The 17,744-nt window shown below is 36.9% G+C and overlaps 1 protein-coding gene across 4 annotated transcripts in view; it reads right to left on the bottom strand.

The window, feature by feature from the left end:
- Positions 1-222: 222 nt before the first annotated feature.
- ALCAM (activated leukocyte cell adhesion molecule) overlaps positions 223-17,744 on the bottom strand; it is a 127,225-nt gene continuing 109,703 nt past the window's right edge. For 3 of the 4 annotated variants that reach the window (XM_085319182.1, XM_085319205.1, XM_085319189.1), the window contains exons 9-17: positions 15,922-16,034; positions 14,896-15,031; positions 14,682-14,815; positions 12,985-13,117; positions 12,279-12,317; positions 11,863-11,980; positions 9,844-9,900; positions 4,722-4,838; positions 223-2,498 (exon numbers count right to left, since the gene is read on the bottom strand). In XM_085319182.1, the coding sequence (XP_085175308.1) occupies positions 4,751-4,838; positions 9,844-9,900; positions 11,863-11,980; positions 12,279-12,317; positions 12,985-13,117; positions 14,682-14,815; positions 14,896-15,031; positions 15,922-16,034 (818 nt within the window). In that variant the 3' untranslated portion in view covers positions 223-2,498; positions 4,722-4,750. The remainder of the gene's footprint in view (positions 2,499-4,721; positions 4,839-9,843; positions 9,901-11,862; positions 11,981-12,278; positions 12,318-12,984; positions 13,118-14,681; positions 14,816-14,895; positions 15,032-15,921; positions 16,035-17,744) is intronic. The other variant, XM_085319197.1, reaches the window with a different exon arrangement.

The following is a 17,744-nucleotide window of genomic DNA, read 5'->3' on the forward strand; positions in this document are numbered from 1 at the left end:
TCTCCAACCAGCTGCTGATGTTCTCCAGGTCCTGCCCTCTGGTTGGAGACAAGGCCCAGACACCCCCACGGAGCTCTCCTGGACCTATGGGACTGCTGACGTCAGCTAGACCCTGCGTACGCACGTTGGTCGGGTTAGAGCCAACCACAGCGGGAGCGCTAAGTAAGTGCCCTCCTTCGTGTTCATGCATGCTCTTTTAAACTGAGATTTCAGACAAGCAAGTGAAGACATACTTCAGTTTTATTGTTGTTTAGGCATGGATAGAAACATTAATTTTTTTGCACTCTTGGTTCTTGAAACGTGCCTGTAGTGAACTTTGAGCAGTGAAAAACCTGGCTCCTAGGACTGACGATTTAAAGTGCATAGGAGATCTAGCAGAATCTCATTAAGGTGAGGTGATTTTATTCCTTTTTCATAGTTGTGGAAGTTGAAGGAATTTTCTTTTCTTCTCGTCTACCCCTACATTCACCAGACAGTGGTACGTAAATTTTCAACCCTTCCCTATGCTTTTCCTTATGATCATTGGCGGTTTCCTCCCTGTATTTAAGAATTATTTGTAGTGTTATAAACAAAGACAGTTGATTTTTGCATACTCTATCACAGTATTCTACCACAACTTTTCCTTTTTAGAGTTACTCCCACTGCATTTTTTAAAAATGTGTATCACTTGGCAGTGTTCTCGCACCAAAAGAAAAAGATATATTTGTATATAAAGTAACTTTTTTGTGTGTTCACGTTTTATTTTGGAAAAACAGGTGTTTAAAAATTTTAGAATTTTTTTAACAAAATTCTAAAAAAAAATCACAATATTTACAGAGATAACATAATGGCTTAGCCATGCAAAACAAATTACTTTGGTTTTTTTCCCCCATTTTACTTTGGTTTAAATATTGACCAAGATCATAATTTTTTTTTGCCAAATAAAAGAGTAACAAATCAAAGTTTAGAGGCAATATAACAGGATTTCCCCTCTAATATTTTATACAGCATAGAGTTTATAGGACATCTTATGTATTTAATCCATGCCAATGCACTACAGGAAGCTTTATTAAGACATCAGTCACTACTGCCCAGACATTTAACATTTTACAAATTTACAAGTAACAGTGTTTTCTTCCCCCTAAATAATGCAAAAGTGGCAAAATACATTTCCTAACGTCCATCTTTGTCTTTTGTTTGTTTRTTTATTTATTTCTGTCTACCAGTCTATAAAAACTTACTTTTTCCCTGGATATCTGTAAATGGAAACCTGATGTTCTGCTTACTCTACTGTTTCTCTCCATCAAAACTGGCTGTTATTTTCTCCCAGAAACTAACCTTCTGTGTAACATGAAACTTTTCCCACCCACGTACGATTTTCTATTGGCCATTTACCCTAAAATGTGTTCTTATCAGTACCATTCTAAAAATTTCCTCAAGCATAAAACATGTTTATAAAGTTACAAACTTGAATGTAACTAAAGATACATAGACATTTCATAGTTACAATTATATGTACTGTTTGATAAATTAGGTACCAGTTAAAAACACTAAAATTATCTCAAGGTGCATTCAATATCTGTAGCGTAGTTAACAAAAACACACAAAAAATATATATATTCTATTTCTGTGGAAAAAAATGCAGCTTTGATATGACCACTTTTTTTTAAAAGGTCTCCAATTCTGACTGATATCTTTCTGAAAGGAAGAGAAGGTACAGTACTTTAAGGCAGCAGTTAACAAAGGAATCAAAACCAATCCAGAATTCCAGTTTCTTATCCTAATTCTAACATAAAAGAGAACTGATAACATAGCCATAAAATGTGTGTCTTCCTCTAGAAGTAAAGGATTATTAGAACCATCTGTATGTAGGCTAGGAATTTTTTGTTACATTCCTTGTTCAATACCCAGCCTTCTTTGTGGAAACTCTTTATTCCCTTTCTGGCTGTTAAGCTTTGTTTGGATTTTTTAATTTTCACTTTCATTAACAATTTATTTTTGTCACAGCTGTCACCCTTTCTCTTTACTGAGATTTAAAAGAATAAAAGAAAAGAGCTTGATATTTTCCTAAAGACAATTTTACACTTTAGGTACTTGATACAAAGCTTCACTGATAACAATCAGAATTAGACATGTACCTGCTCAAAGGGTGTCATAAAAACAATTGAAATAAAAACATTACACTATACATCAGATTAACAGCAACTCCCAGAACAAAGCCTTACAGTGTATAAAAATAGCTACGTAAAAAATTTACATAAAGGCAAACAAAAAGAAATCTTCAGTGCAGACGTTTACAAAAAAATATTTCAAACAAAACAYAACATGGTGACCTATTATCATGGCTGTTGCCAAAATTAGTTGTTTTTTTTTTTTTAACTTGAGATAATTGTGTCTAAAATCCTTTGAAAACTTGATAGCATGGTCTGTTTAATACTTGAACCATGAATAGCTGTCACTTCTTTGTATAGGTTTAAATACAATCCACGTTCATGCTTCACTTGGTCTATACGTATTCTCTGAAAATATGAAAGATAAAGCCAGTTAATCACCTTTAGTTTTAAATATGTTAACTAACATAACTGCTAAGTATCTAACCCCTAAATAAACAGCCACGTTAATAGTATTTTCATCTGCCATTTAATGATGAGACTATCTTACATAATGAGAATAGCTACTGCAACATTGTTACTTTTAAATCAATTAAGTTCATCTGATAAGTAATGCATTTATGGATAACCTTTCATTTATGTAGAATACTGATTTGAAAATATCAAAAATTYGTAACAAAAGACTGTGCCAAATGCCAAGGATGTTATTTGAATTGCTGTGCTCAACAAATATGGTCAATAAATACCCTCAGGCTAATTTCACCTCTGTCTAATCAGTACTGCRATGTTGCAGAGGGTATGAAGTCCAGCAAAAAAAGATACTAAACAACCCCTACCAAAGATAGTACAGAAATTTCCCACAGAACTGCAGCAGAAACCCTGTGTTTGTGCATTGCAGCATTTTCAAAATTCACCTATGTCCCACTTTACATCATTCCCTCAAGGCATAATTTTGGTCTTCCCAACCTTCTCTCTTCAACTAGGAAAACAATTGTTTTGTTAGTAAAGTCCATACCGCAATGTTACATCTCTTTACATATAGTAAGTGATCATTCTATCTCAAGAGTTCTGAACAGTGTAAAAATAACCATTTGTAGGTTAAAACTACAGACAATATTTACACATTTAAATTATCAACAAGCAGTGCTATCAAATGTTTTATTTAAATTTGAAACCTTTTTATTGAAATATGAAATCTGTGTTAATCCCACTATATGCTTGGAAACTTTGAGACCAAAAGTAGGTATCCAATGCCATTAACTTAAGATCAAATTGAACTACAGGAAGTTCCATCTGAACGTGAGGGAGAATTTCTTCCCTGGGAGAGTGACAGAGCACTGGCACAGGCTGCCCAGAGAGCTTGTGGAGTCTCCTTCTCTGGAGATATTCAAAGCCTGCCTGGATGCAGCCCTGTCTAACATGCTCTAGGTGACCCTGCTGAGCAGGGAGGTTGGACTAGATGATCTCCAGCGGTCCCTTCCAACCTTACCGATTCTAAGATTCTATGATTAGTTATTAATGGCACACTGAAAATCAGGACCAGTTATGGTTTTCCTGTTGTGAAACTCACAATGCAGTACTGCAGAACACTTACCACTCCTTTAAATCAAAAAAAAAAAAAAAAAAGTGCTTAACTCAAGAAAGCTCACTGTGGATTGTCACCTGGATTCCACACACTTGTGCTACTACAGTGCTAGTTTCAAATGGGCTGCACTGTTCAGAAAGAGGGTGTAAAGCCTCCTTTGGGTACTAAGGGGAGAGATGCAGCTATAGATCTGCGAACACTGGGTGGTGCTGTTGGCATTTTGTAGTGCTGTTCTAGGCCTTTTGTAGTGCTCCTGTGTCCCCTAGGGAACTTCAGGATCCGCTTGTAGAGTTTAATTTATACAGGACCCAGTTTGGGAGATTTTCACACCTGTTGCATTGTTGCTAGTTTAATATACAATGTCTGTTTCCAGGATAAAATAATTGATAATACCATCAGCTTTTGATATCTTGAATAAAAGAATGATTTTGTTCCAAGGAAAGTTTCGTACATCTTGCAATGGTGATGAATAAAACTGTCCAAAGACTTAGAAACTATTGTTTCTATAAGGGAGGTTAGTGTGAATATTTGAAGTCATACCTTAAGAGCTCCTAAACAATATCTAAACATACTCTTTACGCACACATGCATACTACAAAAGGTAATAGTATATAAATCTTTATTTTCAGGAGTGCATGAATTAAAAGAAGACAAAGTACTAACTTGCATCTAAATGTCAGGCTTCTTTAATATGTCCATATGCTGAAATAAATTCTTAGCTGGCCAGGCACTTGAGTCTGCCCGTCCTAATACTAGAAGACTCAAAATCCACTCCACTGCCCAGCACTCTGGAAGCAAGCAACAGACTCCAACCTACTGCTGCGATTGCTAGACCAGGTGGCAACCAGGTAAGACTTTGGTGCTGGGAAGGGGAATGGTGAATCTGGCATTGCCTTGTTTGAGGAGTGCAGCTCTTTTACTCCCTGAAGAGAAATGTGCTTTTGCAGAGCAGAGTGCACGTTACAAAGAGAACCAGATCCAGTTCTCTTCCACAGAGAGAAATTGTTGACGAACAGATGTTAAACCCTGCAGCATGCGACACCTACCTGGAACGATGACTGACACATTTTGTCTCTTAAGCTTCAGATTTATGATTGTTTTCTTCTAGTTTTTTATTTTCTTCTATATTTCCAAGATCTTTGTCTACATGTTTTGATGCTGTCCTATAATGAAAAGTTAAGGTTATTTTTTGTACATCTACAGCGTTTTTTTCTATATTCACATTAACGACAGTGTCTCTTCCCCTCTAAGTAGAACAGAAAATTGTTACAGTTCTCTTCTGAGCAGAGCAATAGGCTTGCATATGTCTGTGAATAGACCAAAAGCACCAATTTCCCCACTGGAGTTAGTACTGCAAGAGGTATTGCAGCAGGCCTGTGTATATGTATCTGTCTTACTGAAGAATTTGAAAGTATTCTGACCTAACTTGTAGTGAACATTTAGCAAGGTTAAACCAGTTGTGCAGATCCATGCTTCCTGACAAATTAATTGTGTAGCTTGTTTCAATAAACAAGAGAGTTTGCTTTAAGGCGTACTAAAATGTAGAAGTGTGGCTAAGATATCTTTATCAAGATAGCAATCTTGTGTGTACTTGTAGTAATTGACTTTCAGAGCCCATGCCAAACAGAAGCTGTTTTAACTGTGAAGAAATTAATGAAAATTCAGGCAACACTGAAAAAAACCACTCTGTCTTCTAGATCTGTTCTACTATTACTGACAATCTTTGCGCAAAGAAAATATTTTATAAATGTCTGAGGGGTAGAAAAGTAGTATGCCTCATTCAAACTAGCAGGTTGTCTTTAATACGAATAGTGGAGATGAATTAATGAGTTAAGCGCTTAGTTTAGCTTAGCACAATAAAACCAATAAGCTGTTCCTTTAATGTGTGAGAAGACTCACTGTCTGCCAAGGTGAAAGATTCCTGCAATGCGGTGATAACATTTTAACGGCCACAATTTTAAAAATGTAAATGGGCAGATGTGTTTGAGTGGGACAGACTAAATCCCTTGTGTCAAAGCAGCTTATCCTATACGCATTTTCTCGGTGGATAATTTTTTCCCCCTACAGAAACAGTAGCGTCTGTTGTGACAGATGATTAATGCATATGCTCACCCTTGCTTCAGGGTAAAGGGCCGCAGTGACACTGACTTGCAAAATACAATGAAGACACAGGTTAGCAGGATCGTGTGACATGTCATGCTGACACCATGCAGGTATGTACCTTACAAAACCACAGATTTGAATTTGTGCTAGTGGAGTGTTTCTGTGTGCATCCTCCATCTGAGCAAAGGCCACTAAGCAGTGTTTAAAAGCACTGTGGGCCCTGAGTCGAACCTAACCTTGAAAAGTAATCTTGAGAGTGTACAGTTTAGTCCTCAGAACAGCAGCGTCTGAGCGGGTGCAACCGCATCTCATTCTCAACGGTGCTGGGGGTGCGGCTGCAGTGCCGGCTCTCCAGGAGGGCAGCAGCGGCTGACGGGGCGAGTGAGGGCAACGCAGCCTGCTGGGCCTGACGGCCCACGGATTATACTGAGCAAGACCACTCTAGTTTTAGAGTAGGTTACTTCCTAAGTGGTTCGATGGTTTAATGCATCAGTGTTGCAGATGACTCTCCCTACTGTTTCAAGACTGCCTCTGTTATGTTTGGGTAGCTGATAAGAAGGCCTCTGGCAGAACCAATTCTGCTGAAAATCTAGTTACTACAAAGATCCAAGCTTCTGCTTATCACTGATAAAAGTAATTTTAAAAATACTGTGATTAAGTCACAAAGTAACTTGTCCTATGGTGGTAAATTTCTGTTGTGCAGTAACTTTCTACTTTCTTCTGATATCTCAAAACCTGAAAGTCTGAATCTGCACAGAAGGAAGGGATGTAAGAGACAACAAAGAAAATACAGTGCTTTGGTGGAGACTGAGTTTCTTCTGTGATCTTAATAACCTTTTATAAAGCTCTTTAATTCCTAGTTAAAAAAAAAAAAAACTTTAAAAATTTAAAAACCAAATGTGTTTGCTTTAGGTAGTGCACAGAATTTGGCTTGTCATTTGAATGACAAGTCTCTTCTATAAACAAGCCTTACAAAATTGAAAACTGCAGGGAAAGAGATGATATGCTCAAAGGATCTGGACTCAGGAAATTCGCTGAGTTGCAATAAGCTGGAGGTTAGAAAGCTGTATCTCTTGTGCCTGCCCTACTCTTACACTGCCTTATGTATCCACTTATGTCTGCTCCTGGAGAGGAGAGTGGGCTAGACAGAGTACTGGTATGGCTCAGTATGACCCTCTTACTTTATTACCTCTTATATCAGGAGTTTTACAGTGCCCAAAGTAAACTGAATCTTATGATGTGAGCTGATATTTAATAGCTGAAGGAATTGTAACTAGCATTACTGTTTTTTGATTAAGTTAAAATTATTCAATGATTAAAAATGGGAGGTCCTGTAATCATATCAAGTTTTATTTTTAAACTATTCTAGTTCTGCCTTCAACAAAACTGGTATTCCCCTCATTAAGTATCATCATCTATATTTTCCTTTTATCTGAAATGGATAAAAAATGGAGATTTAAAAGGCAACACTCGGACTCAGAAGGAGACAGAATATCCAGAATGCTTCTGGAGGCTGGTATATACTACTCGTGTGAAATGAGCACAACAGAAGCTCTGCATGTCCACAAAGAAGATGGCTATAGCTCCTCGGTGCATGAGACTGAGGTGCAAGAGTTTAATTCTGCTGGTTTGGCGATCCTGCTGACCTTTTTTATTTTTAATTTTGTTCCCCCATTAGTGATACCTAGGCAGACTCACCACCTCAGCCCAAGAAACACTCCTGCCCTTTTTTTTTTTGTGCTAGCTAAAAGTGGCATTATTAAGAGACTGACAAGTTCTCTGCACTGAGGGTCGCAGCAGTGTGAGCCACAGGCAGTGCTGTGCCAGCAAGAGGCACAGGCAACCTTGGYGTAGCACCAGTCCTCGAGCTCGGTAGATGTGGCCTGAGTTTGTAACCCAGGAACAGCTCAAAACATTGTTTCTGTCACTTTTTCAGGTGACTTCAAGGCACTGAGCAAAAGGTCCTTAACCAGCTTAACCTGTGACAGCGGTCCCTCCTTACTATTTTAGAGAGTGCACCCACTACTGTAGACTGGCTGCATTTRCAACTCGAGAGACTTCCTGATGGTATCTGCTCAGTTGGGCTATTCAGTCTGAATATGCTTACTTGCATATTCCAGAGGATTTTCTGAAAAGGGCAGAACCACCTCGTTTGGCTGAGTTAGCTCGCACCCGTTAAAATTACTTCCACAAATAAAGCTCACACCTTAGTATGCTTTGGCCATAGTTTTCTGAAGAGTGAGAATTTAGTTATATTCATATAGGTTTATTTATTTTGTCTCTCACTGTTCTTAATTCATTTGTAAAATGCATTCTGAGCTCTTGCTATAATTATGACTGACACTTTACCTTTATCTATGCTTGCTCTTCGAGGGGGAGGGGGAACCCTATCTCCAGGGAATCATAATCAAAATCTTTAGTAAGTAGTACTAAAATGAAATTTTTATTTTCCTTTGGRGAGTGTGTACATATGTGTGTGTGTTGAGGGGCAGTTATTTTCAGGCATTTTATATATTGTTCAAAATGTTACTGTTTTAATAAAGAACTTTCTTTTTTGCCTGCCTTAGATTAAATACRGACTGCAGATAGTTTACTCACAAATTATCTTTGCGGTTTAATTCCCGATGATTTTTTTTTTTTAATCTCAGGGATCTAGGTCTCACTCTCAATTCTATTTACAGAAGAAAATCTGTAGTGCTCTTTGTTCTTGTTATGGGAGCTTGTAATAATGACAAGTAAGAAAATACTCTTATGTATAGTTCTGGGAGCTGAAGTAAGAGCCAAGAATTTCATTAATGCTTGCATTACTTTTGAAAGGCATGTTAGGCACTCACCTAAACTATTTTTACAGCTTTTATTGGAGTCTTATACATCCAAACCTGGATTATTTTCAAACTCTTTCCATTTCTCCCATCTTGACTTCCCCCTCTTCCAATTATTTTCAAATCATCAGCAGAAAAAGGGCATCGAGATTAGAAAAATATTCGAGTGATCAAGGACTAACTGCTTTTTAATTAAATCTGTGCCATTTTTATACAAGATTTGTGGCACTGACCAACACTTCCAGAGATGTCTGTAACTTAGTCTTCTCTCTACATGGCAATTGCATGAGAAACAATGCAAGTACTGAGTCTTGTATAAAATGCACAGCAAGTTTCCTACATACTTCACCTGCCACATTTGGTTTTACATGCTAATTTCCTATAAAGTATCAGAAAAGTGTAATTGCTATGCTTCAAGTGTCTAGTTTCAGCTACAGCAAAATTAACAATTAACATTCTTGGTTACTGGGACATAGGAAGAATTTTAACAGTATGATGTGCTCTGAGCATGAACAATCTTAAGACTGCTGTTGCTACAACTTCAATTTTCCAGCTGAATTTTCCTTCACTCCTTTAAAATCAGCTTAACCTTGATCCAGCGTCCTCCAAACCCAACCTGTAAAAACATGACAAACGTCCCACACCAAATGCAAAACTCTCTTACATGTCTAGAGAAAGAGCTATAGGGCCTGAGATGCATCATTTTCTTTCTAAACCTTTAATTTTTTCAGCAGTCTCAACTGTTGCTGGCAAAGTGAAAACTTTGTAAATAAAGGATGTACTGAAGATGAGTGTACCAGAATCACTCAGCTGAAGTATGACATAGAAACTTTAGTAAGAACCCGCAATGCTAAATTATATACTGTTTAGTGCAAATTATTAACTTAAACTATCCTTGTGGGAACAGGAGAAATGCTCCGTCTTTTGCCTTCTGCTCAGATGAAGGAGAAACAGCATGCTGGGAGAGGTAGCTTCAACTCCTTATTCAAGAGAGGGCTGGCTGCAGCATGTGGAATACAGATGAGTCCCTGATTTACAGGATAATACTCGCAGTGAAAAGAATGTGGCAATAATCAGCTTTTGCATCAAGTGGAGCTGAGGCAGTGAGTAACTATGCAAGTGATTTATTGTGAATATATTCCAAGGGTACAAGTATAATTCCTACTTAGTGCAGATGACAAGACAATAGGAGATTATACAAACCACAACACCAATAATGAAAAAAAAATAATGTGTTTCTTGCCTCGGCAGACTTGGAAAGTTGTGTGCTGCTGCCTTCTCAGACTTCCCTTTGGCGTCACTTTGGGGATAGAGATTAGGTGAGTTACTGTTCAAGGGTAAGTTAAAAAAATAACTACTAACTCTTGGCCTGTGTGGAGATGGAGGGCTGTGATTAGACACAGGTGGTGTCTAAAGGTATAAGGTGCTTTTTGCAAGGACAACTTTTATTTTGAGGCTATAATTTGTGCTGAAAACTTTGTCGGAATAGGTACTGCCACACTGCTTGTTCTTGCAAGTATGGCATACAGGAAGTAGGGAGGATGGCAGAGCAACTCAAATATATGCTGAGAACAGGAGACTGTCAGCCACGATGCATCAATTAAGTGTTTTAGAGGCCAGCCACAGTGCATCAAATATGAAGTCTATTATTTAACTATAAAAGATTTTTATTTTGTTCCCAGTGAACCTGTGTAAGCAATCCTAGCCCTGATTTCTATTGCAAGCTTGTAGAAAAGAATTTGAGCATGAGGAAAGGAAGTGTTGTCCATTTTAGAACATGCTGTATACTCTCTTTGAATCTGAAAAAGCTTTCTTAAATTACAAGCTCCTCTCAAGAAGTTTCTAAGTCTCTTGTCAGCTCTCCCACCAGTACATGAAAAGATACTTAACCTTCTCTGCTCTGCTTTTACCCTAACCACTTCGGGGGGGTGGGGGGTGCGGGGGGGGGGAGAGAGAAAAACACTTAGTTTCATGATTCCTTTCTCATATTCAAAAAGGAGAGACAAAAGAAAATGATTCTGGACATTGTTACTCTCATAATAAAGTGTGGGAGAGGAATTCAACATTATTATTACTTTTCAATTTCTACCAAAAGAATCATATGCTTTGCATAAAATAACTTTTTTTTTTCCATGTATGATATGGTTCTGTACTTGGTTATTTATAGGAAATCTTAATTCGGAAAACTTCCAAAATTTACTAAGTTGTAGCTAGAGTAACATTTTTACACAATATCCAAAAATGAGCATTCTCTACTAGAAACAGAAAATTCCTTGTTGTACTTTCACATCCATGAAACATTTGTTGCTAGTAAAATTCCGATGGTATATTTTAGATACAGTTTCATCACAAATTTTAACTAAAAAAATCACAAGAAAAGGCATCACATGAAGTTTAACATTGCTTGTATAGGTGTACTAACTTGTGTATGTTATACGTAACTGCCTTACTCCTCCTTTCAAGAGGTAGCTCTAAGGAACCCTTAGAGAGCAAGCCTGTCTGAAGTTCTTGCTGGGGGCAAACACATGGGGATAAGGCCAAAAGGCATATGGGGATAAGGCCAAAAGGCATATAGTGATAGCCACTTTTAATAGGATGGAGAGATATGGTTTCAGTCTGAGATCATCCAGTTTATTTTCTGAAGTGAGCATGTGTGATAATAAATTTGAAAGCAAGTAGGTCTCACTGGTAAATCCCATACTATGCTGAGGACAGCAAAAACATACTGATTTGGATGGCGACTTCTAGTTTTTCAGCATCATAAGCTTTACCATTACCAATTTTACCTCAAAGATCTCAAAACATATATGAACAATTGAATTAAGCATCTCTCTCCTCCCTGAGRCAGTTTATGCTTATTCTGTCATTTATTCCATTTTTAAAATGTATGAACTACCAAACTTGTAAGTGAAGAGAGTCTCTGCTATCACTGAAACCACACAGAGGTGCTGCGGCACAGTTAAGTAGCAGATACAATATTTATATGCAAGAATTGGCACAATTGGTTGTCAGGAAACAAAACCTCATTATATGTGACCGGACAGGAAAAGAGATAGGAAAAGTCTGGGAGTCCCACCTCTGAGAGATGTGTCACATTAAACAGCAGGACATGCCACACAGAGGTAGCAAGTTTCTTTCCTATATTCAATTAATTGATGGGAACAACTTTTCCCCAGTCAGACTATTGGAATGCTGCAGGAAGTAAAAGTAAATATAGGTTTCCATTTATGATTATTTTATAAAATTTTCCATAAAATCTTACTTTGATTTCTTCACATAGAGCCAGTAGACAACACCTGCAACCAGAGCAGCCAAGAGAAGACCGACTACAATTCCCACTATTAGCTTTGCTTGGTCATTAACCTTTTCTCTATTGTCATCTGAAGAAGAAAAGTTAATGAGGTGAGCTATAATAAAGTAAAGCATCACACAATTTCTACGGAATTATCTTCAAAAAAACAAGACAGGAGGTCATAAAGTCAAAAAAGTATAAGCATGGTTCTTAAAAATATTTAAAGCTTCACATAAGTCACATTCTTAACCAATCATGGCATTAGCTATTTTAAATCAAGTTCAGCTGTTGAGGCACTGTGTATGTAAATCGTTCAGTGACTCTTCACATGTCTTGAACTAAGGCAATCAAAAAGAAGGATTAGGGAGATGGAAAGGCATACATACCATTTCTATCCTCTGGCTCATCATATTCTGGAATACTTACTGAAATGAAAAAATGTTAAAATGAAGTTAAAAACAAAAGATGTGTTGATACCAGAAAGTCACCTTCTTTTCATATGCTGCAGTATTTACCAAAATAGCTGTCTATTTACAGCAGTGATAGAAATACTGAAACTTAATGCAATATTTGCCAAAAAAACCCAAGCTAATTAATCTTATCTTTAAGAAAGAATCTAACTGTAATATATCATATTGAAGAATCTTATTCAAAAACTTTAATATTAATCTCATAAATACTTCTGACTCACATTACCCTTTCACAAGTAGCTTCTGACTWCCTTTCATCATTGAATACAGTCATTTAGTTAAAATCCATCATGGCTCAATTTCTGTTCTGAATCAAGTCATACSAGTGGTGATAAACTGGAAATTGGGGGACTACAAGATGATGATCATTTAGTAAGAAACGAAAAGCAATTTTTATAAATAATACATCTAGCTACAGTCAAGAAGACTAAATCTCTTCATCCAGTCCAGACCAATAGAGTCTATGTCCTACTAGTCCAGGCTGGTTTTCTAATTGCTTGACTTTATAAACAGAAAGATTGAACACCTTAATACCATCAGTATTATGCAGACCTACGCGTCACATTGGTATTTCTTATTTGAAACCACAACTTTAAGGAAACGGTCTTTAAAAGACACTCACCAGCAGAGACATTCAGGGAGGTTACAGTCCTTTCTAATTGATTTTCTGCAATGCAAGTTAAAGTTACATTCTCTTCAGGTGCAATTACGATTTTACTGGAAAATCTTCCATTAACATATTCTGTCTCCTCTGTCTGAAAAGGTTAAAAAAAATATTATTATTGAAAATGCAAAGAACAACAAATGCACTACGTGTACTACMCACTCAAAATGTTTGGAAGGAATTTGCTCTCAACTAATATTTTTCTTTTTAAAATGATAAAGAGAATAACTTAATTTTAAAATATCAAGTAAACAAAAATACTGCATGCAGCACTAAACTAAAAGCACAGTTGAAGAAATGTGATTTYATTAAATGGTGACATGAGTATTTACAAGGAAATACTTTGTTCAAGATATCCAGTTATATCTGCATTTTGTATACTGTCTACTGCACAACCATTGATAAAGACGCATTCTTTAAAGAAAGTTAAGCACATTCTGTATTTACTTTTGTTTCTCTGGACTATTTTTTTAAATATTCTAAGTGATAAAATTCTTCTTGAAAGATCCAGAAGTAAGCTTCTAAATAGTCACTTCTCTCAATCTCACTATTTTTCATTTATGCCCTTATAATGAGAAGAAACACTGTAAATTTTCCACTTTCTGGCATTCAGAATCCTCAGTTGTTTCTATTTTAAGTATTGTTTTGCCAAGCTATATGTATCCAGTAGGACCTGCAGTATCTGTGCTGTAGTAGTAACATGGAGCTGATCCTTAAATTTGCTGTACATCGTTCTTAGATTAATACAATCTCCAGAAAAAAATACTGTCAATTATTTATATAACTTCAAGACAGTTCCTGACCCATAGCTGCAATGAATGGACAAATTTTGACCTTGCATACTTGCTCATTACAGGCATATGTAATTTTCATAGGACTAAAGCAAAACCTTATGGAATTAATGAAATCTACAGAAGGACTATGCATTGCACTTCCAGCCTCTGATTGCTTGTATAGATGCCTAATTTATTTCTCCTGTTAAGGCAAAATGTGGCAGTGCTTCATATGTGATTTGGTAATCAATATGAATTTTCATACTGATGTAAGACTGCTTATTTTCCAGGTRTTTTTCCTGCTGCATATGGGCATTCCTTTTTGCTCACCAAGGATGACTGCATTACAGTTTTCTTACCAATGAAAACAAYGGGTATAACCATAGAAAAACAATTACAAAAATCAGGATGAAAATTGCAAGGTCTGGAGTGACTATATTGACCATATTTTCTGACTTGTACTTACCACAGTCCATAGCATTTCCCCCCAGTCAATGCCTACATCAAGTACCTGTTTTCTAAAATAAGTTGTATAGTTCCATCATTATTTGTAAGTCTTTATGCAATGGCAAAATCACCACATCAGCCAGATAAAATGGATAAATACTCTCATTTTATATGTACATTTAATTTCCACTTTTTTCTTTTCCCTGCAGCTTCAGCTTGTAGCCAATGGATCTTCTGTGCCTTTACCTGCTACATTCGAAAGTCCTTTATCATCAGAAATCGTCCATGTAGATACAATGATCACAACTTTATCTTAGGTAAATGAAATAAATTGAGTTTTGTTAATCTCACTACCTGGAAAATTTTCCTTGACTTTAAGTCACCCCTCCTATGCACCTATCTTTTTGTGAATAGGTTAACAGGAAAGATACTTGCTTTATTTATGATGCTTCCACTACCAGTAACTGTCCATTGTACTGATGGTTTGGGGAAACCTTCCACATGGCAGACAATTGTTTTAGACATTTTATTTGTGTTGGTTTTCTTTGTCATTTTGATTTGAGGTTTTCCTAAAAGAACAATATTATAGTTAACCATTTTGTTAATGTAACACCAAAGAGGACAATTAATAGACTATGCTGCTCCCTACCTTCTACAATAAGTTTAAGAGTCTTGCTTTTCTTTAAACCTTCAACCTCCTGTAGAGTAGTTTCACAGATGTAGTTTCCAGCATCTTGATACTGAAGACTCGAAAATGATGGACTTGTTTGCATTCTGATATTGTCCTGATAAAGCAAGGAGTTAGTCTCTATGAATTTTAACTCAGAACACACTATCTCTATGTTTAAAGTATGATGAGTTTCAACAGAATTCTTCATGTGCTTTGCTGGATTAGACCCTTAATGCTAAAKTGTTGCCCCATTAATAATTACATTTCAGTAGCTGACAGCAATATCACAGCATGAAAAGTAGAAGTTATTGAAGGTTYATTTAAGCCATAACCCTTCTTCTGGAACAACTTCATTTTCAGAAAAAGGGAGCATAGAGGGATCAACTGTTTGTTCTGGGCCTCTCTCGTAAAATGGCCAAAAATACTAGTGGTACAAGCTGTGATAGAAAAAAAATCCAACTCTCCCCTAGGATCCAGGCTTATGAGATCAACATATGCTACTAAATAACTACTAGACATCATTTCTTTTGGTTTCTCTCAATGAAGATTTGATTTAAACAGTCTATGATAAGCAATATTCTTCATCAGCCAGCTGCCAACAGCCAATCTCTCAACCTGCCTTGTCCTTTTATCACGTTTACTGGAAGCAGGACAAAAAAAAGTATGTGTCTGAGAGAGTGATTAATAAGCCCAAGTTTCTCCAGTGGGGCCACCCTTCTAAGTGGAAACTGATTCTCAACGGGCTTTTATAGACCATTTAAAAAACCTAGATCTTTGTGTTATAGTAGACACCCAAGATCATTTCTCTGCATTTGAAAGATCGATGCAAAAATTACAGTAACTAATTTTCAGTCRTCAACTTGAGTCAGTATCTCTTTAGCAAAACACTCATTTCAACACATTGTTTAAATCAAGTCCAATGAAAATGGCTTCCTCTCTTCTAAAACACTGAAGTAACAGCAGTAATCTGAAGAGATGAATACTTAAAGTATATGAATTACTGACCTTTTTCCAAAACACAGTTGCATTTCTGCTAGAAGAAATTGTGCAGGACACAGGTAGGGCCTCTCCGATCTGTTTTGTGACTTCTCCGCTAGGAGTAAGCTGCAAATCCAAATCTAAGACAGGAAGAACATTTATCAAAAGGCTAATCTCAGAATGCTGTCTCATTTCAAAGGCTTACCAAGGAAGAAAATGTGACTAATTGCACTCATTAAATTCACAATTTCGTTTTTTTTMCAATAAAATCTAGATCAATTTTAGAAATAAGGAAGAAGAGAGAGATTATTCTAAAATAAGCTTTTAGAACATTTATGGTTTTGGTGCAATTACATGCTAAAAAGTAAAAGACAAACTTCACTATCACTAGACAAATGGATACATTTTGTCCACTTTGTACTACTGAAAGAATGATACAGGAGGTACAGGAAGCTGCAGGAGCTCTTCAGATAGCACTATGTGCTTCTTGAAAGGAGAAGCACAGATTGCTCTGAGTGTAGGTTGTTAAGAGCCAGGAATCTAGTTTCAGGGGAGGACTCATGCAGGTTGGGCCAGATTAATTCAAATGGTTACTTATAAAAGTGTGAAGAAGAGGGTGAGAGGACAAAAGGTGAAGTTTTGGAATCTGACAAAGCAATTTCATTTTTTTTCCCGGGCATATGGAGAAGCTTTTGAGGAGCATGAGGGTGGATAAGACATGCTACTGACTGAATGGGCAAGCAGACTAAAATATATGGTTGGGAGGCCGCACATAAAGCCACTTGCTTYCTTTCTTCTCATTCCTAACCTTAAAAAACAGTTTTTGTTCATTACTGCTGTGCAACTCAGAGTCCAAGTTTTGCCTGACCTATTTTGGCTCCAGGGAAATTGCAAGGAGTCAGTGACAGCTGTGGTAGGCACTAGGCAGGGTGAGAAACAATAATGGAAAGGTCAGGAAACATTGTTTTAGATCTTCCTAGTATATGAATTTGGCTAGCTAGTGCTTGCTTTTTCACAAAAATCCTACACTGCAAGAAGAGCAGAGTTTGCCAAGTTAAATGTCTATTTTGCTTCCCTTCGCACAATACCTTGGATTGAAAGCCAAGTTGCCTGGTTAGCTTACTATCACAGACACACACAGAAATAATAACGGAAATGGCAAGCACACATAATTTCATCAGGAGCGCAGTACTTGCTGGAAAGGGACTGCAAAATATTCTTCTAGCTTTTTTAAGCAGAGCTACAAAAAGCCTGAGGCAAAACCATGATTGGTAAAGGAAAGGGAAAACAGTGGGTTTTCCTTAAAAAAAAAAAAAAAAAAAAAAAAAAAAGCAAACTTACTCAACTGCTGGCTTCATTCAGTGGTTGCCCTGGGAACTCTATTATAATCGAAAGCAGGATTTCAGGGAGAAACTAGGGTCCATTCTCTACTATTAGTCTGCATTAATACCTATGTTAAAAGTCCAATGCCTAGTCTCAGAGGGTCACAAAAACTGTATCATCACCTATGGACTAGTAAAGTAAAGATCTTATCAAAGAGAGAAAAACCATTTTTCCCCCCCTGCATTTTAAGAGGATGTCTTGTCCCTCCCCCCCCCCGCCTCCCCAAACTAAAAACAGCAAACCCAATCAAACCCACAATACTCCAGACTACCACTGCTTCCACAAGCAGAAAAATGACTCAACRAGTGAATATTTCCGTATATTTTATCAGATGCCTCACAGGATGTTTTTCTTTCTGCTCTGTAACTCTTGAGTAAATATCTTGAGTAAATACTATCATGGTAGAGGTAGTACATACTACCTTTTTCTTCTGTGGTGGAAGAAAAAGCTAAGAATTGTTTTCTTGG

Source organism: Rhea americana, unplaced genomic scaffold (assembly GCF_003343005.1).
Source record: "Rhea americana isolate MKP2758 unplaced genomic scaffold, rheAme1 scaffold_118, whole genome shotgun sequence".
Taxonomy (NCBI): domain Eukaryota; kingdom Metazoa; phylum Chordata; class Aves; order Rheiformes; family Rheidae; genus Rhea; species Rhea americana.